At 38.0% G+C, this 27,503-nt stretch overlaps 2 protein-coding genes across 5 annotated transcripts in view; one reads left to right on the top strand and one right to left on the bottom strand.

Annotated features, from left to right (window-relative positions):
• The window catches only part of CDCA2 (cell division cycle associated 2), a 48,224-nt gene extending 41,473 nt beyond the window's left edge, over nucleotides 1-6,751 (bottom strand). Inside the window, exons 1-4 of one of the 3 annotated variants that reach the window (XM_047717381.1) lie at nucleotides 6,519-6,751; nucleotides 5,768-5,855; nucleotides 5,499-5,672; nucleotides 4,223-4,377 (exon numbers count right to left, since the gene is read on the bottom strand). In XM_047717381.1, the coding sequence (XP_047573337.1) occupies nucleotides 4,223-4,377; nucleotides 5,499-5,672; nucleotides 5,768-5,855 (417 nt within the window). In that variant the 5' untranslated portion in view covers nucleotides 6,519-6,751. Of the gene's footprint in view, nucleotides 1-4,222; nucleotides 4,378-5,498; nucleotides 5,673-5,767; nucleotides 5,856-6,339 lie in introns of all 3 variants that reach the window. The other 2 variants (XM_047717380.1, XM_047717382.1) reach the window with 2 other exon arrangements.
• A 585-nt stretch (nucleotides 6,752-7,336) lies between these two features.
• KCTD9 (potassium channel tetramerization domain containing 9) overlaps nucleotides 7,337-27,503 on the top strand; it is a 42,621-nt gene continuing 22,454 nt past the window's right edge. The window contains exons 1-6 of one of the 2 annotated variants that reach the window (XM_047717390.1): nucleotides 7,337-7,378; nucleotides 16,541-16,662; nucleotides 19,108-19,151; nucleotides 22,683-22,779; nucleotides 23,400-23,458; nucleotides 23,663-23,791. In XM_047717390.1, the coding sequence (XP_047573346.1) occupies nucleotides 23,431-23,458; nucleotides 23,663-23,791 (157 nt within the window). In that variant the 5' untranslated portion in view covers nucleotides 7,337-7,378; nucleotides 16,541-16,662; nucleotides 19,108-19,151; nucleotides 22,683-22,779; nucleotides 23,400-23,430. Of the gene's footprint in view, nucleotides 7,379-7,406; nucleotides 7,561-16,540; nucleotides 16,663-19,107; nucleotides 19,152-22,682; nucleotides 22,780-23,399; nucleotides 23,459-23,662; nucleotides 23,792-27,503 lie in introns of those variants that run through there. The other variant, XM_047717389.1, reaches the window with a different exon arrangement.

The following is a 27,503-nucleotide window of genomic DNA, read 5'->3' as shown; positions in this document are numbered from 1 at the left end:
AGCCCCACATTGGGCTCTCTGCTCAGCGGGGAGCCTGTTTCCCTCTCTCTCTCTCTCTGCCTGCTGCTCTGCCTACTTGTGATCTCTCTCTGTTAAATAAATAAATAAAATCTTAAAAAAAAAAACATTAGAATAAATGATTTCAGTAAAGTTGCAGGATACAAAACCATCATAGAAAAGTCTGTTGTGTTTCCATACACTACTAATGAACTAGTGGAAACCAAAATAAAAAAAAAAAATTACATCAAAAAGAATTAAACAGCTAGAAATAAATTTAACCGAGGAAGTAAAAGACCTATGCAAGGAAAACCATAAGAAACTGATGAAAGAAACTGAAGATGTAAATATATGGACAGATACTCTGTGCCCACGGATTGGAAGAGTATCATTAAAATGTCGTAATGTTCAAAGCAATCTACAGATTCAGTGCAATTACCAACAAAATTCCAGTGGCATTTACCAAGAGCCAAGAACATCCAATGGGGAACGGACAGTCTCTTCAAAAATGTCATGCAGAAAACTGGACAGCCACATTCAAAGCCATGAAACTAAACCACAGTTTTACACCTACACAACAACTAACTCAAACTGATGAAAGATTTGAAAGACATGTAATCATAAAAATAGGTGGTCAACTCCTTGACACCAGTCTTGGCAAGGGTTTTAGGTTTTAACACCAAAAGCAAAGGCAACAAAAGTGAAAATAAATGTTATTTACTATATCAAACTAAAAAGCTTCTGCACAGCAAAGGAAACCATCAACAAAACAAAAAGGCAACCTACTGGATGGAAGAAAGTATGTGCAAATAACATATCTGATAAAAGGGTTGATATAATATACAAAGAACTCCTGTAATTTGGGGCACTTGGGTGGCTCAGTTGATTGGGCATCTGCCTTTGGGCTCAGGTCATGACCCCAGGTCCCTAGATCCAGCCCCCCATCGGATTCCTTGCTCAGCAGGGAGACTGCTTCTCCCTCTCCCTCTGCCTGCTGCTCCCCCTGCTTGTGCTGTCAAGCGAATAAACAAAATCTTACAAAAAAAAAAAACCTCATGTAACTCAATAGCAAAAAAAGCAAGCAATCCAATTTAAAAATTGGCAGATCAGAACAGACATTTTTCCAAAGACACAGATGGTTAACAGACATGTGAAAAGATGCTCAACATCACTCATCATCAGGGAAATGCAAACCAAAACTCAATGAGATATCACCTCCCATCTATCAGAATGGCTATTAAAAAAATAAGCCATAAGTGTTGGCAAGGATATGAATGAAACCCCTGTGCACTGTTGCTAGGAATGTGAATTGGTGCAACCACTATGGAAAACAGTATGGAGGTCTCTCAAAAAAAAGTAAAAGTAGGGGCGCCTGGGTGGCTCAGTGGGTTAAAGCCTCTGCTTTCAGCTCATGATCCCAGGGTCCTGGGATCGAGCTCAGCAGGGAGCCTGTTTCCTCCTCTCCCTCTCTCTCTGCCTGCCTCTCTCCTACTTGGGATCTCTGTCTGTCAAATAAATAAATAAAAATCTTTAAAATAAATAAATAAATAAATAAATAAATAAATGTGAAATGACCTTAAGATTGAGTAATTCTACTTGAGTATTTACCCAATGAAAATGAAAACACTAACTTGAAAGGAAGTATCTACCCCCATGTTCACTCCACTATTATTTGCAATAGCCGAGATACGAAAACAACCTAAGTGCCCATCACTGAATAAGTGCCCATCAGTGAATGGATGGGTAAAGAAGATATGGTGTATACACAATAGCATATTTTTCAGTCAGAAAAAAAGAAGGAAATCTTGCCATCTGTGACAACATGGATGGACAAACCCTGAGGGTATTAAACTAACAAAAATAAGTCAAAGAAAGACAAATACTGCAATGTCACACTTACATGTGGAAGCTCAAAGTTTAAAAAGAAAGAAAAAAAGGAGTTCATAGTTACAGAGGAGAGAGTGGTGTTGCCAAAGGCAGGAGTCGGTAAAATGGGTAAAAGGAGTTAAAATGTACAAACTTCCAGTTATAAAATGAGTCATAGGGAAGTAAGGTGGAACATGGTGACTCTAATATAGAATATAGCATCTGCCTTTGGCTCACATCAAAAGACTTGCAGGCATTTTCGACACTTCATTTCCAGAGTCGGGGGGTTCAGGTTCATACCCCAGGAATTCCTTTCAGAGAAAAAAGATCTGCCAAAAGAAAAGTACCACAGGATTCTGATACTTGGGAGTTCCTCCAGTGAAAAAGTGGCCATGTCTACACAGAAATCCATTGGCTAACAAAACTGTACCATGCACCCTGACCTCTCAGTCAAGTTTTTAAAGTGTCTCACTTTTAAAAATGAACAGAGTGTCAAGGATCACTAGATATCTGAAGAAAGATCGGAGCATGAGTCAGAGTCTGAACTAATCAGGTAGCAAAATGGAACCTGAAGGCAAAAAGATCCTGCAAGGGGAGGACGAAAACATACAGGAAAATATAATTTCCCTAACAGGCCACAATGTTCTTTATTTAATACAAGAACAGAGCTTAAAATGAAAAAACAGGCCATACAAAAGATAGGGAATCAAAATAGGTTATTAGTTCATATGCACTATAGCTATTAAGAGTGTTTTAACAGGCTTTCCAGAATTGTGGCTACTCTTCCTTTCATGGAACATAAAACCCAAAGATTTCCTAAAAGTCAGTTGCAATGTCAAATATGAAATTCTATCAATGAACCTTCATATTCTGTGGGCTAAAACCTATGAGTCTCTTGCAATTTGAGGGCATATTTTGCATGCACTGGTCAATAGGGAAATATTGGTTCACTTACTTCTGCAGATCTTCCAAATGTTGACACCTTTTATTATGTAGTATTAAAGAAAATCACATTCATTAATATCTCCACTGATCTTATCAGGAAAGTTTAGCTAGTGGGAAGTTCTCAAACTCATGGTGCTGAGCAGAAGTTTTCCAAATTCTAATTTTCTCCTGAAAACTCAAGTTTTTTAAGCAGTAAGAAACATTTCCATTTTTCCTTGAAGGGGCAGGTTCACTGTCCATTTCTGAGAAAATGTTATTCACATTTCCAAGTCTGACTAAGCATGATGACTGTCAGTCTTTCAAGCATAAATGATGCTCCATGAAAAAAAGTGGCCAGAGTTCAGATTACAGCTCAAAACAATTACACACATGATTTTTTTTTCAGAACATCCATCATTCTTCTGTATGTACTTTAGAAGTGCCTGAAGCATACTTCCCATTTCAATCACACATAACACAAGGGTGGAGAATAAAATTTACAATGTTCACTGCATCATCATCAGGGATAGTAAATGAAACTGGCATTATCATTCCCTGTGAAGGCTTAGGAGTGTGGAATAAAACGATAGCTTGGTGCCTTCAGTCCTACCTACCATTGCTTCTGTGCTGTGAATGCAAACAACATAGTGGAAAAAGGCAAACACCTTGGTGCTATTACAAAAACCTGTTTTAACCTCACAGACCTCTTGAATGGGACGCAGAGCTCCCCGGGATGGGCAGATAATCTCTGAGAACCACTGCACTATGTAGCCTTGTGCATAGTGTCTAAAACTGAAAAATAAAGAAGTGGCAATAAAGTACATTTTAAAATAGGAAGGCCAGTACCAAAAGAGACAATATAAGTAGCTGTCCTTCAAGAAGGGGAAGCATTAACTGTGTCTTTCATAGACACTGTTGCACACTATTGACTTTTTAGGAACATGGATTATTCTTATAAAAATCCGCAAAAATAGCTATATCCTTCCTCATCAGCAGACAGGTAATTTTTTCCTTTTTGTCAGGTTATCCCAAATATATTTTGTCCTGGGGGAACTCTTACTCCTACATGCCAACATGGAGGAGTCAAAAAAAATTAAGATGCTTCAAGAATAAATATTAAAAGAAAAAGGTTGAAAAACACTACCTCACTTCATTGTAGAGAAAAACATCAACTGGCAAAAACAAAACAAAACAAAACAAAAAACCCTGCAAAATAAAATAGCTCCTCTAGAAAACCCATTTCTATCCAGGATTTCCTGATTCTTAACATAGCCATACTCAACATCACTATCAGTGAAAACTGAACACTCGCCGTAAAGACAGAGAAAACATTACCTCCCCAGCTCCAAAAACAGATGAGATGCACAAGAAGGTAGAAACACGGTATGAGAGCTTTGTAAGAGAATTCATGACAGAAGTTAGAAGAATATCATACCAGAAAAGGGGAATTCTGTGTCAAAGGAGACTTCTCTGCCTTCTTTAAACTCCGCTGCTGAGCAATGAAACGAATAAGATGGTTTGTTTCAGGGGAGCCCCGAGCACCAATTGTAGAACGTCGTCTGGATTTTTTAAGGTAGGATGAGGACTTTCCTATAACGAAAACTGTCTTTTAAATTGGAACAAAACAAGGCAATCATGAGTAATTATGTACTGAATTCCCTGTAATATACCAGCCTAAGAGAGAACATGAGAAGCACCTATTACGGAAATCTAAACAGAATTATAGAGGAAGTTATTCACACATCATCAGATGGATAGGGATCTTGGTTTATTGATTTATTCCATGCTTCTGGAAGTGCCTGGCACATAGAAAACATTGATCAGAGAGTTGTGGAATGAGCACATGAACACATATTTTAATAGTTCTCATTTTTGTTTTATATTTCCTGCACACAGGAATGGGTAATGTCTAGCTTTGGACTAATAACTTCTCTTTTTTCGGAATTAGTCTGTCTTATCCCCAAGAACTGAAAAGAAAGCTCTCTCCACTTTGGCACGTGTACTCCCATGTTCTCAATTCTTCAAAATCCTGTTTCTCTGAGAAACCAATCCACCTTCCACACATTACGCTGCATTCCGGCCACATGCTGAAGAGCACAAAATGAATCCAGTTTTTTCTTTAAAGGCTTATGGATAATGTTCTTGAGAATGGAACACAGAATGGCACATCACTGTGGTCTTGTCTACAACATGCATTATTCAGTCTCGTGCCCTCTGACTTTTCAGCCTTCCTTCACCTTCTATTTCTAAATACTCTTCTCCAATCTAATCCCAATTTCACATTTATTAACTCTCTTAGCTAAATCAGACTTCACAGATGAATTTCATTTCTACTCCTTACAGATTCGTCCGAGTCAACTTTGCTTGTGATTTTGAAAGAGGCATACCCAATCTTTCCTAATAGCTCAACTTTCTCTTATTTTTGCCATATTGTAAGCATAAAATTTATTACTAATTAGAGGAGTCAGGTCAAAAAGTGATTCACATGTGTATTCTTTCCCAGTTTGGGCATAGGGCACACTGTTGAACGTTATGCTGCTTGCCCTGGGAACCGAATATTCTGCTATGCTAGCTGCACTGTGCATATTCACAGAAATCTCCCTAACAGAACATTTGTAGAGTCAAAGTAATGGGAGAGGGTAGATTAGATGCACAAAACTGCATTACAGTTATTTTTAAATTTCAAAAGCACTGCAATAAACTTCTTTTACCTGAAGAGTTCTTTACAAAGCTTTCAGGTGTAATTCCCAATTGCTCTACTGTTACTGTGGAAAAGTCCAAAGGTGACTTGAAAGTATCCAGTGTGCAACCATTAGGAGTCACTTCAGGTTCATGCTTCTGAGGAGTTACAAGATTCCCATTTCCCAAAATGAAAGAGGAATTTTCTGAAACAGACAACATGTTGTGAGGGCTAAACATCATTATGAAAACAAACACCTAAACCTCACATTTTACAAGGAGGCAAAAGATCACTACATACCATCATCACGAAGAGCAGGCTCCTTGGTTTCAAGAAGAGCAGGCTCCTTGGTTTCAAGAGGCTCGCTGTCTTTGGGGTCGCTATCCATCTTAAAAAAAAAAAAAAGAAAAGAAAAAAAAGAAAGAAAGAAAGAAAAGAAACCCCATTTTCAATATTAAAGATTTGATCAAGATTCTCATTCAAGACTGAATTCTAATCTATACACAATCTATACAGGCACGAAAATAGAGGCCAAGAGGGTATTTTGAGGGCTTTTAAAAAAGAGAAATGCAGGAAACTGCTGTTGGGGAATGCAACAAAGCAGACCTCACACTAGAAGTCATGGCTTTTCAACCTTGGAGAACACCTGAATCATCTGGGTACCCTGTTACAGACACAGCTTTGCGGATTCCCAGAAATTCTATTAAGTAGGTCTGGCTGGGCTCCAGGAAACCTGCATTTTAGAAAGCACGCGGGGGGTCCGGCTCAGGTCTCAGGAGGACCACCATCTCCGTGGAGCAGGATAAGTGAGACCACGCTTTTGAGAAGCACGGCCCAGAAGCAGCTCTGCAGGACCAGGGCCCCGGCCCTACCTCTCACTCCCGCAGCTGGGCTCTCCTCCCACTGGGTTTATTTGGAACGTTCCACCGCCTGAGTGTCGTGCAGGTGCTGACGGTTCGCTCGAGAAGGCAACTGTCGGTCGCCAAGCCGGCCGCCAGGAGCTGCCTCGTCCGGCCCGAGGAACTCCAACCCAGCCGTCCGCGATCCCCACCTTTTCCTCCTCGGGCCGCTGCCCGCCGCCCGCCGCCAGATTCAAATCGCCGGCCCCGCCTCCTTGGCGTCGGCGTTACTCCAGGAATCTCTACGCCGCCGCTGTCCACACGTGTCCACGCGCATCCCGAACTCTCCCGGGCTTGTACCTAGTCCTCCCAGGACCAGGAGTGGCTTGGTGAGCTCGAGAGAAGCCACCACTAGCTGCGGGTGACGCGCCAACCAGAGAGACGGGCTGCTAATCGGTATCCAGGGGGGACTACTTTTCGTGAGAGTCTCGCGGAGGAATCCTTCGGTTAGCGTATTAGCTCCGCCCCCCCTTTGCAATTGGGTGCTGCAAACTTCGAAAAGAATCATTGGACCAATCCTTGCAGAACGATGGGCGGGCTCTTGCCCAATCATCCAGTCCGGACCGCGGCCGTTTAGTCCGTGGTTTGAGCGAGTGGGCGGAGGCGCTGACTTGTATGGGTCCCTGCTAGCGCTCCGCCTCTTTCCTTCCAACCCCGCCTCCCTATGCAGATGAGCTCTACCTGGTATGGGGGTTTGCGCCTGCTCAGTAACGCCTAGAGCCGCCGTTCGGCTCCAGGTTGTGCTGATTGGCTGATAACCCTTCCCGTCTGCAAGACTGCAACCTCTCTTCCCTCCCTCCACCTGGGCTGGGTTAGTATGAGCCCACCCAGTACAGGGCGATAATTGGCTGAGTTCTGGCCGGCGCTGCCGGTTGATTGGTGGAGCTTAGAGTCAGTCTGGGAAAGGTGGGGGAAGGGTCCCAGGCTGACTGAGGAGCCCAGGGGCGGGGTGGGAAGGGAGGACCGGCCAACCCTGGGGTGTGGGACCGAGAGTGCGTGCGAGTGTGTCTCTGTAAGAAAAGGAAGGTGGCGAAGGGAGGAGAGTCCGAGTGGGTGGAGGGAGGGGTAGGGCGGGAGAAGAAAAAGGTGGGAGGAGAGCCAGGTGGGAGGGTGGCGACTCACTCAGGACCCAGTGGGGGCAGCGCGATGAGGCGGGTGACCCTGTTCCTTAACGGCAGCCCCAAGAATGGAAAGGTAAGGAGGTCGGTAGGAGGCTGGCCGCCTGTGGGGGGAGAGGGCAGCGGAGCGCGGAACGGGCTGGCAGGGCAGAGGGCTGAAGTTGGGGAGAGGGGCTGGGAGGTGGGCGTGCGCCGGGGTCGAGGACGTCTGGGAGGTGAACGTCGGGTTCCCGCGGCCTCCTCCCAACCCGCGGGATTCCTGGCCGGAGCCTGCCCTTCGACTCCCTCGCCGCCCTGGGGGCCAGCGCGGGTCAGCTTGTGCTTTATCGTTCCCTCGTCCAGGTGTGGGTCCTGGAAAGCGAAGAACTCGGAGGGCGAGGGGAGGGCTGCTATCACCTGAGCGCTTGGTGCTGGTGTTCCTCTTTCCACCTCCTCCCCGAAGACCCTGCTGCCCCCCGCCCCTGGCTGTACAAGGGCGCTCGTTGCCACCTTGGTGCTGAGTAATGGTCTGCTCCAGAAAGTGGTGGTTAACAACTAAGGCAGACTCGGAAGGTTGATCAGGTAGAAAGAATAAAACTGCCTGTCGGTGGATAAGCCAAATATTCTTCTATCCTAGGGCGAATAGAAGATTGAAAATTAAGGACATTTGCTTGATGGTTCCTACCTCTTTATCTTGTAGGCGCCCCAAGCCCCGCCGCCGCCAAACTTACGTACTCACTTTTTTATTTCGCCTTGTTTTATTTAGTTCCTTAGAAGACTCACCATGGACCGAAGTGGGTTGATTGGATTACTAGTTGCTGTGTTAGGCCTTTGTTGAGGGTGTGGTACCAAATGTTTTTTCCAAGGCTGGAGCAAGCCAAAATGAATCCTGTTCCTTCTCAAGCCTCTTGCCCCACCCATGAAACTTGTTCGGCTTCTTTGGAAAATTTGACTGTTCAAGGCAGACATTTATGATGTGGCTAAATGACATCTAGAAGTAACTATGCCTTAGAGTCTAAGGTAAAGGTAAATTGACCTCACTATATTATTTGCCAGAATACAATACTTCGTTTCTTGTATGTTTTGGAAACAGTACATTTTTAAATAGTGTAATTGTGCCCCGGCATAAAAAATGGCTTTCGAACTACTCTGAAATTTTAAATAAATCTCCAAAAATTTGAACCACGTATAGTTTGTTGACTATAATTTTGTGTAATTCTGATTTTAGAGATTTAATGTATAAAAACAACTGGCATATATTCAAGTTCTTGAGTTTTCATAAATATTACTTCAAAATATACTTCACAGGGCTCATACTATTTCTGACCATTAACTTTCTAAACCTGTTTTGTCTGTTAGCTACTAATAATCTAAAACTTACATTGTTACTGGAAGAAAAAATTAGTATAGCCAAACAATTCTAATATGTTCTCAAAAACAGACCTTTGGTTGACCTTTTTATCTAGCATCTTCTTGTTTCTCTCTGAAAGACAAGATGTTTAGACTCAGTCATAAATATTTAACTAGCTCTAATTCTCCTTTGAAACCACTGGATTTTGTTCTTTCAAAGATCGGCTATGTTAATCTTAACCATACATATTTTAAAGCTATCTAGTTTTGACCAGATCAGGTTTTGGGGTTTAAATTTTTAAATTTTTAAAAAATATTTTGAAGGGAGTCTCAAAAGATTGAAAAAAAAAACACATCTCAAGTAAATAAAGATAAATATATTTATGTTGTGAAGATCATAAAGACCCAGACTGGAGAAAGAATACTAGTATGATTCAATATTAAAAACAGATCATACTATAATCCTTACTACTCAATTAGATAACATATTCTTTGCCAAAGTTCTCAGTGTTTCCTCTCTCTCCAGCTGATTAAAAAAAAAACAAAACTGTAGTTACTCTTATTTGACAAAAGAGCACAGAATACGTTAACAGCTTGCATGTTTATGTAAATAACGTGACTAGAGTTAGCCAGGATTGGCATGATCGTGACACGATGTTCAAGAAAGACATGCTGAAACAGAGCACTACTATTAGAGTTTGAGTTCCCATCCAGCAATTGGAATATCTGTCACTTTCAGTCTCTCCTTATTAACCTAGCTTCTATTTTTGCTTCCTGTTCTAAACTAAAAGATTAGTGTCTGTTTTTTCAAATAAGTTTCCCTCCTATAAAGCTGCTTCAGTGGTTGCCAGACTGGGCCCTAAAGCCTGGGCTTGGAGAGGCAGAGAGTTACTGCAGGGAACTACATCATATGCTTATCGTGACTTTTCTATATACTGAATGAACATTAAGTGTCACTAGTACATGCTTTGATGTTGTAGTTGTGGAGAGGGCTGTGCGTGCTCTAACACAGGTGCTTGCCAGAGTGAGATAGTACACCACAGAGGGTGTGCAAGAGGAGCCAGGGGAGTTTAAGAAGAAATATTACACTTTTTTAAAATATTTTTACCTGGAAATATATAATCATATGAAAACTTGATTTTTTAATCCGTAAAGACACACATGTTTTCCATTACTGAATGTGTCAAGTGGTCTCAAGTCTACTGAGAGAAGGGAGTGCATTCATACATGAAAACTTCTTCCCCGGTTGGTTCATGTTGGTGTATTGTGATGTACTGAAGCATACGAGTGCGGGTTAGGATTGCATTATCCAGTTTTAACTAAATTAACCTTCACCAAAATGCCAAGTGGCTGTAAAAGATTCCTTCAAAGCTGCAGACTCAAGACTGTTACCTGAACACAAGCAATGAGAAGATGGCAAAGCTACCACTTCTCCAAATATAAGCCATGAGATTTGGAAAAGAAAAAAAAAATCTCTGGACCTAAGAAGTCCAAAAGTGTCAGGTTTTTTTTTTGGGTTTTTTTTTTTTTTTTTTTTTTAAGATTTACCTATTTATGTGAGGGCGCTCTTGCACGTGTACAAGTGGGGGGAGAGGCAGAGGGAGAGAATCTTTCAAGCAGACTCCCCACTGAGTGCCAGAGCATGAATTAGGGCTCAGTCCCATGATCCTGAGATCATGACCTGATCCAAAACCAAGAGTTGAATGCTCAACTGACTAGACCACCCAGGCACCCCCAAAAGTGCTGAATTTTAAGAAGACTAAAGTCCTATTTAATAGCTGTTATTAACTGTAAGCCACTCCCTAAGTGTATATTGTTCTTTGAAACATAAGCTGATGATGAGATGAGGTCACCCTAATTAGCAAGATGTTTAAAAATATTTTCCAGTATATGAAGACAGATGTTTTTGTTTTCCTTTCTTGTTTGTTTTCAGTGTTTAAAATCAATTTTACATTTGGCATGATTTTCCTAAATTTAAAGATATTTAGGGGATTTTTACCGGTCAGTAGCATATTGAAAGTCGATAAAGGTCCTCATTTGGGAAATCATATGTTTTTTCTGACCGTGGCATAAACTTTATATATAAGTAAATAAATATACAATACAAATGTTTGAGCACATGCCCAAAAATGTTTTACTGATGGGGTACATAATCAAAATTGTTTGAAGGCCATAATTCTAAAAAATTGGGATCTTCAAATGTGTTTTTTTTAGTTGCTCCGAAAGGATCAGTGTATCCTCTCATCCTTTCTCCGTATGCCTCAGAATTCCCATTTTTTTCTTTTTAATATTCTCTGTAAATAGCATTAAGGAATTTGAATTGAGGACTCAGACATCTGAATGTTGTAAGTGTCTTCTGAGTAATGTCAGCTCAAAATTTCTGTATATTTTGAACAGGAGTTGCTTTAACTTCAGAATATTTAGTAATAGGCTGTGCAAGTCACAGACCTTTTTATATCTTATTTTTTCAGCCAGAACTTACTGAGTACCCTCTTGTACAAGGAACCATGCCAGCTCACTGCAGACATAAAGGGATGTGAGATAGATCTCCTATACTGATGTTTGCACTCTTTATCCAGGACATAATTGTTTTCTTCTGGCTTTGATATTAGGTCAGAAATGTTGATGTAAAGTATCCAGATTTGAATCCATTATATTAAGTTGAAGAAAGATGAAATCTATGTGACCTTTGCCTATTGAGATCTAAACATTAATAAGAATTTGGCTCTTCAACTTTAAAACATTTAAAAAATACATTTGATACATATAAAGAATATTAATATGCATAATACTTAAGAGGAAAATAATATACCAAATATCATTTAACCTGCTACACAACATAAGAAAAAATATTACCAAAACTTAATGTACTTATTCACTTTCCTATTCCCCTACTTATCTGTGAAGTCAGCTAATTTCATGAATGCTGTATTTCTCTTTGCTGTGTGTCTTTAATAGTTCAGTTATTAGATAGTTATATATATATTTTTAAATTTGTTATTTATATCTTTAATAGATATAACTGATCTGTATAACTATATATAACTGAACTGTATATTTGTCATCTTTGGGACATATCCTAAATGGATGTCATATGTAATATCTTTGAACTTATATTTTTCATTCAATATAGTATTTCTAAGATTACATCCATAATGTTACACATAGTTTAGTTATTTTTGCTGCTTTATAATAGTCCATTGATTACAAGCACTATCCCATTTTATCCATCCTCCTGTCAGTGGACATTTGGGTTGTTCATTTCTTTATATTTTGCTATTAAATTAACAGTGTTGCCATGAATATTCCTGTGTAGGTATCCTGGTGCACAAATGCAAGCATTTTTCTAGGGCAGTGCATTGCAAACTTTAGCATGCATTGGGATCTGTTGGAGGAATGGAGAAAACACATTGCTGGGCTCCATCCTCAGTGCTTCAGATTCAGTAGATCTAGGGTGGGGCTAGGAATTTGAATTTCTAACATATTTCCAAGGTGAGCCTAATGCTGCCAATATAGGGACCACACTTTTTTTTTTTTTTTTTAAGATTTTATTTATTTGAGAGAAAGAGAGAAAACATGAGCCAGGGGGAAGGGCAGAGGAAGAATCTGGCTCCACTCTCCTACCCCTGCTCGATTTGGGGCTCCATCCTAGATCCCAGTACTCCAGGACCATGACAGGTGATGACAGCTGCTTAGCCTACTGAGCCTCCCAGGCACCCCTAGGGACCACATTTTTGAGAACCAATGCTCCATGAATATAAGTTGTACTAACAGTTGACCCTTGAACAATATGGATTTGAACTGCACAGGTCCACGTATGTTTAGATTTTTTTTTTTTTTTATAAATACCCTATAGTACTATGAATATATTTTCTCTAGCACACTTTGTTATAAAAATAGAGGAACATAAACAGTATGTATTAATTGACTGTTTATGTTACTGGTATGACTTCTGGTCAGTAGTCGGCTATTAGTAAACTGTTCGAAGAGTCAGAAGTTATATGTGGATTTTTAACTACACAGGAGAGGGGGAGTTGGTGCCCCAAAACCCTGCATTGTTCAAGAGTGAACTGTATTGGGTGTTAGGTATATGAATGTTTAATTTTTTAAAATGCCAAATTGTTTTTCAGAGTTAATTGCAGTAATTTTATATCCCACCAGCATTGCATAAACCTTCTCACTGATCCACATCCTCCTCAATGCTTGATACTCTCAAGACTTTTTAATATTTTAATATTTGCCTTCTTGACCTAAGGTTATGTTCTCTTTTTTAGGAACAAAATAATTTTAAAATATGTGGAATTTAAGAAACAAGACAAAGAGGAAAGGGGAAAAGAGAGCAAACCAAGAAACAAACTTAACTATAGAGAACAAACTGATGGTTACCAGAGGGGAGGCAGGATTGGGGGGATGTGTGAAATAGGGGATGGGGATGAAGGAGTACACTTATGATGAGCACCAGGTGTTGTATGCAAGTATTGAATCACTATATCAAACACCTGAAACTAATGTTAAACTGTTAACTAACTGAAATTTAAATAAAAACCAGCCCCCCCCCCCAATTTTAGTATTGAACTAAAAGTGTAGGTAGAGTAAATTGAGTTCTGTGTCTAGTAATTGTGACTGATGGTTTGGTTGAATAAGTCAGCCTGCATAAATTGAATAAGTATTTTTTGATAGTATATTAGTTAATAGATAATATGGGCATAAAGAAAAAATGCTTTATGTACATTTTATGTAATTTTTAAATTTGAATAACATAGGTTACAATTTGAAAATGGTGTTTAAAGGCAAATTAAAACTCACTAAACTGATATGCCCTCCTAGACATAGTATAATATTGGCTTTCCCAGTTGGTAGATGGCTTTCACTTGTCTTGGGGTCTGAAATTTAGAAAGGATTAAGTTAAATAGTAGCATAATATGGTGATCATTAACTTAACTAGAAGCACTTCTCAATTTACTCCATAGAATGTTTCCATTCTAAGTATAGTGCCTTATTTATTAAAGTGGATAATCCCAGTAACTTGGGAACTCCAGGTCCACCCTGGGGAGCATACCACACAGAAAGCAAATAACCATTCTTAGCGTGATCATTTTATAAATGCTCAGCCTCTCTGAGGACTAAAATAAGCTTAGTATATAACAAAGCTCTTATCTATGATATAAAGGATTTTCATTGCTGCTTTCACCCCAACAAAGCTGTTATATAAAGAAAGGTACATGAGCCAGTCTATTAGAGACTTTCTTATCAACTTAAAATGTTTTCCAAGCCTATCACATTTTTATGTTGGTATATATCTATTTTTAAATTAGATATTCGGATTGGTTCATAAGACAGATTTTGAATATTATGTTTACAATATAATTCCATCTTATTTGTTAGTATGCTCAATAAAGTAAAGCTAAAGTGATCTAATTAAAAAACAAATGCCAAAAATGCCCTCCAAATGAAAAATAAGAGTGGTAGCCCAACTTGAGGGCAGTTCTCAAATCTACAGAACTGTGAGATTTCTTGCAATAATTTCACTACTACTTTCTCTAATTGCTGGCCTCTAATTGTGTCAGTTGCATAACATCGATACATTAAATTTTCCTCCATTTTGTGATAAGGCTGGTTGAGGGAGAGGAGTGAAAAGAAATGTTGGGGGAGAAAGTTGATGTTCTAGCAAGGAGAGGATAATGTCAAATCAACCAAAGCCATGTAAAGATATACAAGAAGCAAAGGTCAATTAAAAACTTCTTACATAATGGCAACTATGACAAGAATGCTGAAATTGGAAAGGATTTTCTTACTCTCCCCTGGCAGTTTCCAGGCTGTAGAAGTCGATCTACATTTGCTTTGGTCAGTCTCTTGTGTTTCTATGCTTTTGATTCTTTTCTGTTTTCTCTCCACACCCTTTCTCTGCCCAGATGGGTTTGCTGCATGTAATGCCTTGTGTTTTTTCTCTTCCTTTTCTCCCAGGAGCATGTATCTGCAGTAACAAAATTCCAGGCTCTATTACAGAGGCAAAAAAATGATAGGAAATAAAGGAGACACAATTTTATTCAGGTTTCAGTTATGTATGGCATGTCTGCTGTGTTGAGACACTGCCAAGTGCTTTCCATTATTATTTTTTTTAAAACCATGGCAAGATATACATAACATAAAAGTTACCATTTTAGCCATTTTTAAGCATACAATTCATTGGCATTAAGTACATTCACAGTGTAACCTCACCCCTACTTCCAAAACTTTTTTATCATACCTAGTAGAAACTACATATAAACAATGACTTTCCAATTCACCCTCCCCCCTGGTAATCTTTATTCTACTTTCTGCCTCTATGAATTTGCCTATGTCATATCAATGGGATTACATAATATTTGCCCTTTTATGTGTCTGGCTTAGTTAGCATATGGCTTCAGGATTCATCTATGTTGTAGCGTGTATCAGAATTTCATTCCTTTTAATAGCTGGATAATATTCCATTGTGTGTATTTACCACATTTTGTTTATCCGTTCATCTGTTAAGGACACTTGGATTGTGTATGACTTTTAATCCACCTACATCCCATTAAAATTGTGCTTGCCTACAACTCTTCCCTAGAATTCCCCAGCTTGCTATAGTTATCTGTCCTTTCATCTTTATTATCCAAGAGAAGACTGTTGGGAATCTGAGTACTCTGCCATGAAGATTGCACACTTCCTTATTGGCAAACAATTCCCTCTCTACCCTGTTATTCATTTCATTTATTTAACTGAAAATTCAAGGTCTACTAAACTCCAGTCACTGGTAAACAAAGGATCAGCCTTGTTTCTTATTTCATATGGCGCTTTGATCCAGTATCCCGTGGGAAGTTGATTGGCTGTTCATTCTTCATGGTCAGCCCCTCATCTATGTTTTATTCTTAATTTTCAGTGATCCTAACTGATAATGGTAACGCTATACAAATCAGCCACTGGGAGCCCATAGTTAAAATTATACTGAAGCAAAAAACAACTTAACTACATGTAGAGATTCTCAGCCTCCCCACCTATGCATTTGCATTGCTCCTACATCTATCAGACTGTGCCTGATGTAAAGCAGAGAGAACAATTCACTGTATCCCAGCTGTTGGCTGTATTTAGAATGTTAGCTTTTAACATTAACATTTAACATTTTTATAAAATCTGGCTTTTATAATATCAGTAGTTACTGAAGAACTAAATGAAGTGGGAAGTTGTTACCTTTCACATGGTGGTTGATGTAGTAAATGTTATCATAAACAGTAAATATTCCTATTTTTAAAATAAACCATTCCTATAACAAAGGAATAACATAAAAGCAACATTACAGAGGTCTCAGGCACTTTGCTAAGCTCATACCATGCAGTAACTCATTTCATCCTCATGATCTGATGTTGGTGTGACTTTTATTCATTTTTGGTTAAAGCAACAGAAGCATGAAGAAGTTAATTTGTTTCATGTCGACAGCTAAAGGATGTCAGAATCTACATGCAGGTGTGGGTCTGTCTTCAGAACTAGAGCGTTATTTAACATACATAAGATAGTAGATTATTTTCATGTGGAGATGATTTCTTACACTCTGATTTTGGATTTCAGCAATATTAGTTATAAGAACCTCTCAAAATCTCCTTTTATTTGGTAGTCTGATTTTTAGTCCTGTTTATAGTATGGTGGTTTATGATTTGTAAATAATGAAATTCATTATATAAGTTGTCCAAATTAATCTGGTGTGTTCACAGGTGGTCGCTGTGTATGGAACTTTATCTGATTTGCTTTCTGTGGCCAGCAGTAAACTCGGCATAAAAGCCACCAGTGTGTATAATGGGAAAGGTGGACTGATCGATGATATTGCTTTGATCAGGTAACCTTCACCTTCTTATAAGCTGTCTACAGTGTTCCCTCAGCATCTTGGTGTTCTGCTGTTTCCCTTAGGCAGTAGTTTAATTACTGGTAAGAATACAGAATTTTGGCAAATGATTGCCTAAAATTTGCTCTTTAGAATTTAAGTAATTTAGACTTCTACTATATGCTAGAAGATCCTCAGTAGATTCCAATATTCTGATAGTCTTTCTGCAATTTTTCATACATGGAATTTTTTTCTTTCTGTTAGAGGTGGATCTAATAGGATGTGCAATTCAGGAGGGGTGTCAAAATTTATTTTGGTATTATAGAATTGATGTACATACATTAACTCATGACTTGATTGCCTCTGAACATGTGTTTTTGTAAGATAAATTTAAAATGTTGATCCTTCTCCACTTGTTATACAAATAGTACTCACAGCGAAACAGGCCAGTTTGCTAAATGACTAATTTACACAGTTCATCAAAAATCAGTTTGTCAACTGACCAATTTGCCCAGTGTTTTCCAGTTGTTAATTTCACCACATTAAAAAAAAAATTTTATTTATTCATTTGAGAGAGAGAGAGCACACAAGCAGCAGGAGAGGCAGAGAGAGAGAAGAGAAGCCGTTCCCCGCTGAAGCAGCCTAGAACCTGATGTGGGGCTCAATCCCAGGACCTGGAGATCATGACCTGAGCCAAAGGGACACCTAACCATCTTAGCCACCCAAGCACCCCTCACCACATCTTTTCTACTTCTTTTCCCACCGGCTTATAATTTGGGTTTGGCTAATACCCATTTAGCATGTTTCAAAATTCAGATGCCTAGAACTTTTGACTCTGAAGACATGCCTTTTTTTAATATTGGAAATCTGATTGATCTCTTTGATTTCATATGTTCCTGCTTATTGTTCAGTTCATTTCCTAAGAATGCTTTGAATTTCATAAACCTTACAAGGACCTACTTTGGTAAAAACTTGCTAAATAAAGTAGAGCTTTAAGTAGGGTTAACTCACCAGTGATCACCACCATAGTGATTTTTTTTTTTGTTAGGTTTTGGTTTTGTTTTTAAATATCCCAGGCAGATCTATCTCCTTAAAACAAATTAGTTTACCTCATTCCATCCTCATAGGATCATAGAATTTTGAAGCAAGAAGAGACTTGAGCAAGAAAATAGGAAGGGAATGCTAAGTACTGACTCTGCCCAAGTCACTTCCATTTAATTGGCAAGACATGGGATTCTTTAAAACGATGGTATGAAGATAATGATGCGCTAAATTGCAGTAGCTAATACAAAAATACAAAGCTAATTCAAAGTTTAGTTTTCATTTAAACTCAGGTCAGAATGACCTTTCAACATAATATACTGCTTTTGAAGGTAATCGCTTCTAATCTCTTCATTTTATAAATGAGGAAACTAAACATCTGAGAAGTTCAATGTCTTACCTGAGTCACACAGTTTAGTAGTTGATTTTTGTTAATGAGAAGAAAACAGATGTTCATACTAGTCTTAAAAAGTTAATTCGCATAGTGATTAAGTAGAAGAGATTGTAGACTTAAAAGATATAGCTTTAAAATCCAAATCAATTAGAATTTCTTAGTTTTTTCAACATCTGTCTCCCAGCTTCTTTCTGTTTTGATAGATAATTGAGTCTCATTGTTGGATGATTTGCATCAAGCTAAATTTCTCCTTAACCCAGATGCTGCCTCTAAGAAACATTCAGTGTATTCCTATGATGCCTTATAGGAAATAAAAATTTCTACAACATAGAAGGTCAGAACTGAAGCCTTCTGAACTAGAAAATATCTACTTGATTAAGAACTGGTGGCTCACAGTATAATCTCTAATCATTTATTTGCGCTAATAGTGAGATATATTGAGATAGGGGAGTAGAATATGCACTGATAATCTAGAATTTTGGATTATATGCAATCATTTTACCTTTGGGTGTGTGGTGGGTGTTATGTGGTGGTGTTAATGAGTTTTTATAGCGGAGTTCTGATTGCAATTTTATTCTTCCTAGGTGTAACATAAAAATGTATTTTCATTTCCAGAGTACAGAACAGCTGATGATTGAGAAGAAAAACCCAATAATTTATTTAGGGTTATGGAATTAAAGTAAAAAAAGAAGAGTTGGCAGTGCCTTTAATCATTATCCCTTGAGCATGAGAGTATGTTCTCCAGTTGATAAGAAAGCTGTGAATTCACATGATTTGCATAGTGGGTTTTGTTTGTTTTTACCATTTTAAAAGTTCTTCCATGTGCAGGACCTTATTTGAATTCAAATCCAAAGACGGTTAAGTCAAGAAGTTAAGCAAAGCACTGGAAACTTAGTTTCTTTGCAATATAGATTGATAGCAAAACCTGTCTTCTGCATAATTCTAAGGTATAGGTCCTCTAGTCAACTGATAATTAATGTGATTTCTGGATTTTGATGGTGGCTTTTAAATTTTGATTTTCCCAGGGATGATGATGTTTTGTTTGTGTGTGAAGGAGAACCATTTATTGGTAAGTGACTTCCTTACAAGCCAATTTTATCTGCCAAAATGAAAAAGATGGCAAATATTTTACATGCACTTATTAAGCTTAATTGAAAAGGATCTCATGACAGCATTCAGATCTTCATACCTTTTTGTATTCTAAATTGGGTGTGTGTTGAAGTAAGGTTTTAATTTGAATTATATTTTAGTATGGATACCTCATCTTTTACATGCCTTTAAAATGCACTGAAATTGCACAGGTTCATCAAAAATGACATGATAAGGTTATTTTGATTGTGGAAATACAACTTTTTTCTGATATGTTCTCCTTGAGAGTAATTGTTCCAATTCCTGTAAGTGTTAGGTTATAGAATTTTGAGTGTGCACTGCTTGCATAAGTTAGCATTTGACAATCATTCACAGTGGTCATATCAGATCAGTCAAAATAACTTGATATCAACCACATACACAGACACATAGGCTACTTTTTGATTTGGAAGAAAGCTTATACAATTGTGCATCTCAAGAAAAAGAGCCTAAGGCTTAAATAACATCACTGTTCTTTAATGAGTATTTGATATATTTAGGTCCATACAGTCTGACCCTGAATATTTAAGAATTTGTGTAAGCCATGACAGTAATTGTATTTGGTGAGCGGAGGGAATTCTTAGGATCATCACACAGGCAGTTGCCAAATTAGAAGTAAGTATATTCTCTTCTCTGTCTTTATCTTAAGACGATGAGCACAGATTTTTCCACATCTTTTATCCATTAGCTTAACAAAGTATTTAGCAGGCAGTGGTCACTTAATTGGTTCATTGTACACATACAAACAAAAAGTAATCAAGTAATGTTTTTATCTTACCGTTATGAACTTCTGGATTTAAAAATATTTGGTATGTTTTCCTGCTTTGCGTTTATGGATGCTTACATTGTTTTACATTTGACTGGTGGAAACCTCTTCAACTCCTTTTATTACAACCCCGTTGGTCTTTTATAGCTTCCTTACTATCTGGAATAACAAGGTATTCATCTTATACTTCTGTTGCAGACCCAGATCAATATGTTTTCCAAGAAGCCTTAATGTCTTTTAGTAGGAAATGTCATTTCAAAACACAGTCTAGGTGTCAGACAGGCTCATTGCCACTGGGTTCATTATTTTACTAGGCTTTTTGGTAGACAGAGTTGAAAATACATAGCTAGCTAGAAATGAAATTTATGTGTAATATATAATAAGAAGGTTTATATAATATATGGCATTATAAGAGAGAGGTAAAATTTCTCCTGGGTTCATATTCACTCATACTTTGGTTTATAATCGGGATTGTTAAGATTTTTATTTAACCTTTTCTGTCTTACACCTATGTCTCCTTTCATCCATATCAATAATTCTGGCTTGGGGGAATATAGGAAATGATAGAATTATGTCACATAAGTACTCATTTCATCCCACACAAAACACACATAAAAGTGTCAGTATCAATTCCAATAGTTTCAATACCAATATGAATCCTAAAGACAGTTAAACATTTTTTTTGCAAATGCTCATTCCTTTCTTTCCTTACTTAAAAAATAATTGTATTGTTTCTACATTATCAGCTTACATAGCCATTATATACTATACTCTCTCTTAAAACTGTCACTTAGCTTTACTCTTTCAAATGTATTTAATGCTCACCCCCAATCCTTACGTTTATGCCTCCAGTGGTTGTCTGAAACTTATTCTCTAGTAGACTCTTTACAAAGAACTTCCAAGAAGAACAATGTTCTCTGACATCTCACATGTTAATAACAGTTTGTGGCTTCTATTTTTGACAGTTAATTTGACTGGATGTAAAATCATATGTCAAAACTGAACAAATTGGAAACTTTAATGATGTATGTTTTATTGTATATCAGTTATCTCTCAACTAAGCTGTTTAAAAAAAATCCTTGGTTCATATTTTCTTTCTTCAGATATCTTAAATATGTTGTACTCTGTCTTATTCTGGCATAAAATGTTTGTGTCCAAAAAATACCATTCATAATGATTATTTTTCCTAGGTCACTCAAAGGATTATTCTCTTTCTTTAAAGAACAGTAATTTTGGTAGACTTTTTCTGAGTATTCTGAGCTGATTCTCTCTCTCTGATAAGTGGTGGACCCTGTCAATATGTACTTTCGAATCTTCTTTTAATTTCAGAAAAGTTTTCTTGAATTCTAAATTATGCATTTATTTTGTCCCCCTGCTTTAATTTTCTTTCAGTACTCCTATTGTTTGTATGTTGGATATTCTACACCTGTCTTCTATATCGGAAATCTTCTCTGCACTCCTTTTCATCTCTTCCTTCATTTCTTATTATTTTAAAAGTTTTCCTCTTTTTCATCTTTTCTTTCCCTTAAGCTATTACCTGTTTGTTCTCTGCTGTGTTTCTTCTAGTGTAGTTTCATTTCTGAATTAGGCTTTTTCTTTTTTTTTTAAGATTTTATTTACTTATTTGACAGAGAGAGATCACAAGTAGGCAGAGAGGCAGGCAGAGAGAGAGGAAGGGAAGCAGGCTCCCTGCTGAGCAGAGAGCCTGATGTGGGGCTCGATCCCAGGACCCTGGGATCATGACCTGAGCCGTAGGCAGAGGCTTTAACCCACTGAGCCACCCAGGCCCCCTGAATTAGGTTTTCATCATAGTTCTCATTCTCTCCTCTGAGTTCTCTCACCTCATTTGTGAATTTTGTAATTCTGGGTTATGTTCTTTTCATATTTGATATTATTTACTACTTTTAGCATGTTTGGAATATTTGGTAATAGTTTTTATCTATTTTGGGGGCATTTCTTTCTGGCACATTTTCATTGTCTATAGGGATGTAATTCTTATTCTTTGAAAATTTTTGTATGAGATTTTCTGTTGCCCATTTAACGTGAAATTATTTTCTTTAACTTGAGAAGGGAAAGCTAACTTAGGGAAGGTTTTCTAATTTCATGGTTCTGAAGTTCACTTTTCTGTTATTTGTGTGACATATTAAAAAATATATAAGTCACCTTCTGATGTGTTCTGGCTGTTTTAGACCTTTTTAACTTTTATTTGGACTCCCTTCTCTTTTGTCTCTGTCTTTGTTCTGTTCAGCTTGGGTTCTTTTTCCAGCCTCTTATCCTTGGTGTATTGGGCTTTGTCCTAGAAGGGAGTTTTGGCTGGTGGGTTTTGAGGTTCATTTCTAGCCTCCTCAGATCTTACTGCAAACTACTTGCTTCACCCACCCATGGATTGAACATACCCCTTCCACTTTTAGTCCGCTATTCTCAAATTTGCCAAGCTTTGAAGTGAGTATGGATTACTTTGAAATTCTTAGGTTCATCACCTAACCTGTTGTTTCTGTCAGCTTCTTCCTTCAAAGATGCTAATACCGTGGTGCTCTTCTATCTGTGGGATTACCTTATCGGTTTTGTCTTAAATACTGTCGATGCATCTCTAGTAGCTCTGTTAAGCTTTTATGTATGTTTTTAATGTCAAAGTTGAAGCTTATTGCCATCTTCCCCATTAACTCAATCTTACCTTTTTTACTGTTTTCTACATGTCATTTCTAGATCCTCAGACAGATTCTAAACTACCTGAAGGGTTGTCAGGATCTCACACAGACTGGCTAACCTTAAATGTTGGAGGGCGGTACTTTACAACTACACGGTAGGTGCATGTGAATGTGTGCACAGGTGTGTGTTTGAGGACACTATGTAGTATTTGTTCTTTCCTTCAGTTTTGATGATTTCCTTAGAAAAGACTGTAGCACCTTGTGATCTTAAACCATTTTTTGGAAAGTTTTCTTGAAGCGTAGAAGAATGATTCACAGGTCTTTCCAAAAAAAGCACGAATGGCATGAACATGCTTTTTAGGTATCAAGTATTTTAGGGTTTTAGAACAGGTTTTTTAGATGTCAGGTAGTAAACATGTAACACAAGTAAAAATGAACAGTATTGAAATTTGTAGCAACTACAACTGCTTATGTTAAAGGGGTAAGAACAAGGCAAGTTTAGGTCAAGAATATTGTGCTCTAATAGCTTGCTAGAAGGATAAATTAGTGTTTAAGTTAAAGGAACCTAAAACAATATTTGAATCAAAGGAAATGCCAGATTAGAAAGGACTTTACAAGTGGCAACTTATTGCACATTTTTGTTTCCCAGCATCACTCCTCCCAGGTCATAGCATGCATCTTTTTGAGAGAGCAGCTGGGATCAAGTATACTCTTGACTTATATGTTTGTTTATAAAGACAAATGGAGAAATCAATTTTTTTCCCTGAATCCTTAGGAGCACTTTAGTGAATAAAGAACCCGACAGTATGCTGGCCCACATGTTTAAGGACAAAGGTGAGTGCAACTCATTGTTTTCACATTTTGTGAGATCTCTGTATAGCTGTATTGGCTTAAATCTTGTCCTTCTGTACTTTTTAATGATACCAGTAATTTTTACACGAGTGAAAACTTACTAGTATGTTACCCAATTTTTCTTCCTAAATTTCTCACTTTGCTTATTGTTCATGGGGGGTTCTCTTCATTCTGATGGTGACACAGGTGTCTGGGGAAATAAGCAAGATCATAGAGGAGCTTTCTTAATTGACCGAAGTCCTGAGTACTTTGAACCCATTTTGAACTACTTGCGTCACGGACAGCTCATTGTAAATGATGGCATTAATTTATTGGGTGAGTTTTTATGATTCCTCACATTTTTGTAAAGTTGGGATTTTTAAATTTTGTTTCCACTTGCAGAGTAATATTAGTAACATAATATATTTTCATAAAGCGAAACTATATCTTTTCCACTTTTAAAACTAAATTTTTTTTATATATATGAGCATATATAGGTGTGGAAATAGATGTAGGCACAGATACAGTCTTTGCGTATATGGGTATATGTCGAACCCATAAATTCTGATTTTAAATTCTAAAGAGATTCGATTTTATCACAGGGGTCTTTAAGCAATTTTGTTGTTTTTAATCAAATTGTGACTGTGACTTCACTCCCAAGTTATGCACCTTCCCATCATGTTGAGACGTAGGGTCATCAAAAGGGGAAATGATCTTCAGAATCATAAGACTGGATTAGAATCTCAATTCTACAACTTACTAGAAGTTTAACTTGGGGGAGTTCTCTCTTGAGTCTACTTTGAAAATAGAGTATTAAAAATATGCTCATCCCTGACTACATCATAGGATTTTCACATCATAGAGATGATGTCAGCCAGACCCCTTATAAAGCAGTAGATGCATCTTCAAAGCTCATGGGCCTCTACCTGACTAAATTTGGTGTGACTTGATGAGTGGTGGGGGTGTGGTGATCTTGAGTGCACATTCCTAGTTAGCTTCCACAGATTGTTGCCATGTAGGTGTGTGGATATAGGGTGTCAGAGCCTTGATTTTTAAAAGAAAAGATAGAAATCTAAAATTTTATGTGAAATCTTCTTGTTTTGAAAATACTGTATGCCAAAAACATCAGTATCAGCCTGGGCTGGTGGTGAGGCAAAGGAGCTAACTTAACAATCTCTGGAGTATGATAGATAACATTCAGTAACTTTCATTGTTTCTGTATTAAAGTCTGCATTGCCTTTAAAGCTTACCCGTTGCAAAAAAATGACCTTATTTGACCTTTCATCTAGCTTCATACCTATTCATTACAAATTCTTTGTTGCTTTCTTATTTTTTACCTACCAACTGTTGCTTAAAACCATATAAAACCTATTTTTATTTTAGTCATTCTGCAGAAATTATCATTAGAAAAATAAGCAATGGTCCTCTGTTGTACAGTCTATTGCTTTTCAGCAGCTAGACCACTCCTGCTTACACACTGGTGGCCACTTTTTTTCTGAGGACACTTAAACTTCACTGTGTATCCTATGGGCTCTTCGATGCTTCCTAGTTTAATTTTTCTCTGTATCACTGATAGCCTTTCATATCCTCCCTGCCTGGGAGAGAACATCAGAAACACATATCCATGCTATCCCAGACTTCAGCTATTGCCAAGCTATGCTTGTTCCTTTTTCAGGTTTCTCAGCCATTGTTTTATTTATTCAGTTGTTCAGCAAGCAGAGCTCTATACTGGATTCATTTTATAAAGCGTTACTACTTCTAATTAGTACAAAATCTATCCAGACTCTTCATAACATTTACAGGTTGCCCAACTGATTATATGCTTTACAGTAATCCACACTGACTTATTTACCTTCTACCTCTATTTACTTAAATGACTTTATTTCTTACTCTTCCTAATTTCTGCTTTCATCAGTGAATATATTTTTTCCTTACTTTCATTATTTGTTTTCTGCCTTTAATGACCTTCACTTTTTCCAGTGAATCATGTTGTCCTATTCTGCTACCATTTATCTTCAAAACCTTCTTTTTCTGATTTTTTAAAAATATTTTACTTATTTAAGAGAGAGAGAGCATGAATGGGGAGGAGGGATAAAGGGAGAGAGAAAAGCAGACTGTCCACTGAGCAAGGAGCCCAGCACACAGGGCTCCATCCCAGGACCTAGAGATCATGACCTGAGCTGAAAGTAGACACTTAACTGACTGAGCCACCCAGGCACCCCTCATTTTCTGCTTTAAATTCTGCTTTCCTTACCTTGTAGGTAAATTTGACTTCGATTATTCTCTAACTTGAAAGCTTTTCTTGCATTGCAATATTTTATTTCCTTGAAGTCACATAAATTTCTGAACACATAAATTTGGTCTGAAGTCACATAAATTTTCTGAACCCCAGTTTGATAGTAAAAAGAGAAAGGTCGTAAATGTCAGGAAACATACAATTTAATAATGATCAAGATGATCATTTGCCTACCAAGTGCCAAGCATTATACCTAATCATATATTGCATGTCACTTTTTTTTTTTTTAATTAACATAGAATGTATTATTTGCCCCACGGGTACAGGTCTGTGAATCATCAGATCAGACTGACACATTTCACAACACTCACCATAGCACATACCACCCCCATGTCCATAACCCAGCCATCCTATCCCTACCACCCCACCACCCCAGCAACCTCAGTTTGTTTCATGAGATTAAGAGTCTCTTATGGTTTTATCTCCCTCCCCATCCCATCTTGTTTTATTCCTTCCCTCCCTACCCCCGACGATCCCCCACCCTGCCTCAAATTCCTCATATCAGAGAGAGCGTATGATAACTGTGTTTCTCCTGTTGACTTATTTTGCTTACCTAATACCCTCTATTTCCATCCACATTGTTGCAAATGGCAATTTCATTTTTTTAATGGCTGCATAGTATTCCATTATATATCTACCTATACCACATCTTCTTTATCCATTCTAGGTTCTTTTCCATAGTTTGGCTATTGTGGACATTGCTGCTATAAACATTGGGGTGCACGTGCCCCTTTGGATCACTGTGTTTATATATTTAAGGTAAACACCCAGTAGTATAATTGCTGGGTCATAGGGTGGCTTATTTTCAACTTTTTGAGGAACCTCCATGCTGTTTTCCAGAGTGGCTGCACGAGATTGCATTCCCACCAACAGTGTATGAGGGTTCCCCTTTCCCCGCCTCCTCACCACATCTTTCTTTTCCTGACTTGTTAATTTTAGCCATTCTGACTGGTGTGAGGTGGTATCTCACTGTGGTTTTAATTTGTATATCCCTGATGTCAAGTGATGTTGAGTACTTTCTCATGTGTCTTTTGGCCATTTGTAGGTCTTCTTTGCAGAAATGTCTTTTCATGTCTTCTGCCCATTTCTTGATTGGATTATTTGTTCTTTGGGTGTTGAGTTTGAGAAGTTCTTTATAGATTTTGAATACTAGACCTTTTTCTGATACATCATTTGAGAATATCTTCTGCCATTCTGTTGGTTGTCTTATGATTTTGTTGACTGTTTCCTTTGCTGTGCAAAAGTTTTTGATCTTGATGAAGTCCCAGTAGTTCAAAAATGAACTACTTGCTTCCCTTGCTTCCCTTACTTCCTTGCCTTTGGCAATGCTTCCCTTGCCTTTGGCGGTGTTTCTAGGAAAAGTAGCTGTGGCTGAGGTCAAAGAGGTTGCTGCCTGTGTTCTCCTCAAGGATTTTGATGGATTCCTGTCTCACACTGAGGTCTTTCATCCATTTTGAGTCTAATTTTGTGTGTGGTGTAAGGAATTGGTCCAGTTTCATTCTTCTACGTGTGGCTGTCCAGTTTTCCCAACACCATTTGTTGAAGAGACTCTTTTTTCCATTGGACATTCTTTCCTCCATTGTCGAAGATTAGTTGACCTAGAGTTGACGGTCCATTTCTGGGCTCTCTGTTCTGTTCCCTTGATCTATTTGTCTGTTTTTATGCCACTACCATACTTTCTTAATGATTACAGCTTTGTAATAGAGCATGAAGTCTAGAATTACGATTCCAGGGGCGCCTGGGTGGCTCAGT

The sequence above is a fragment of the Lutra lutra genome, chromosome 2, assembly GCF_902655055.1.
Source record: "Lutra lutra chromosome 2, mLutLut1.2, whole genome shotgun sequence".
Lineage (NCBI taxonomy): Eukaryota > Metazoa > Chordata > Mammalia > Carnivora > Mustelidae > Lutra > Lutra lutra.
This window is presented reverse-complemented; position numbering and strand designations above follow the sequence as displayed.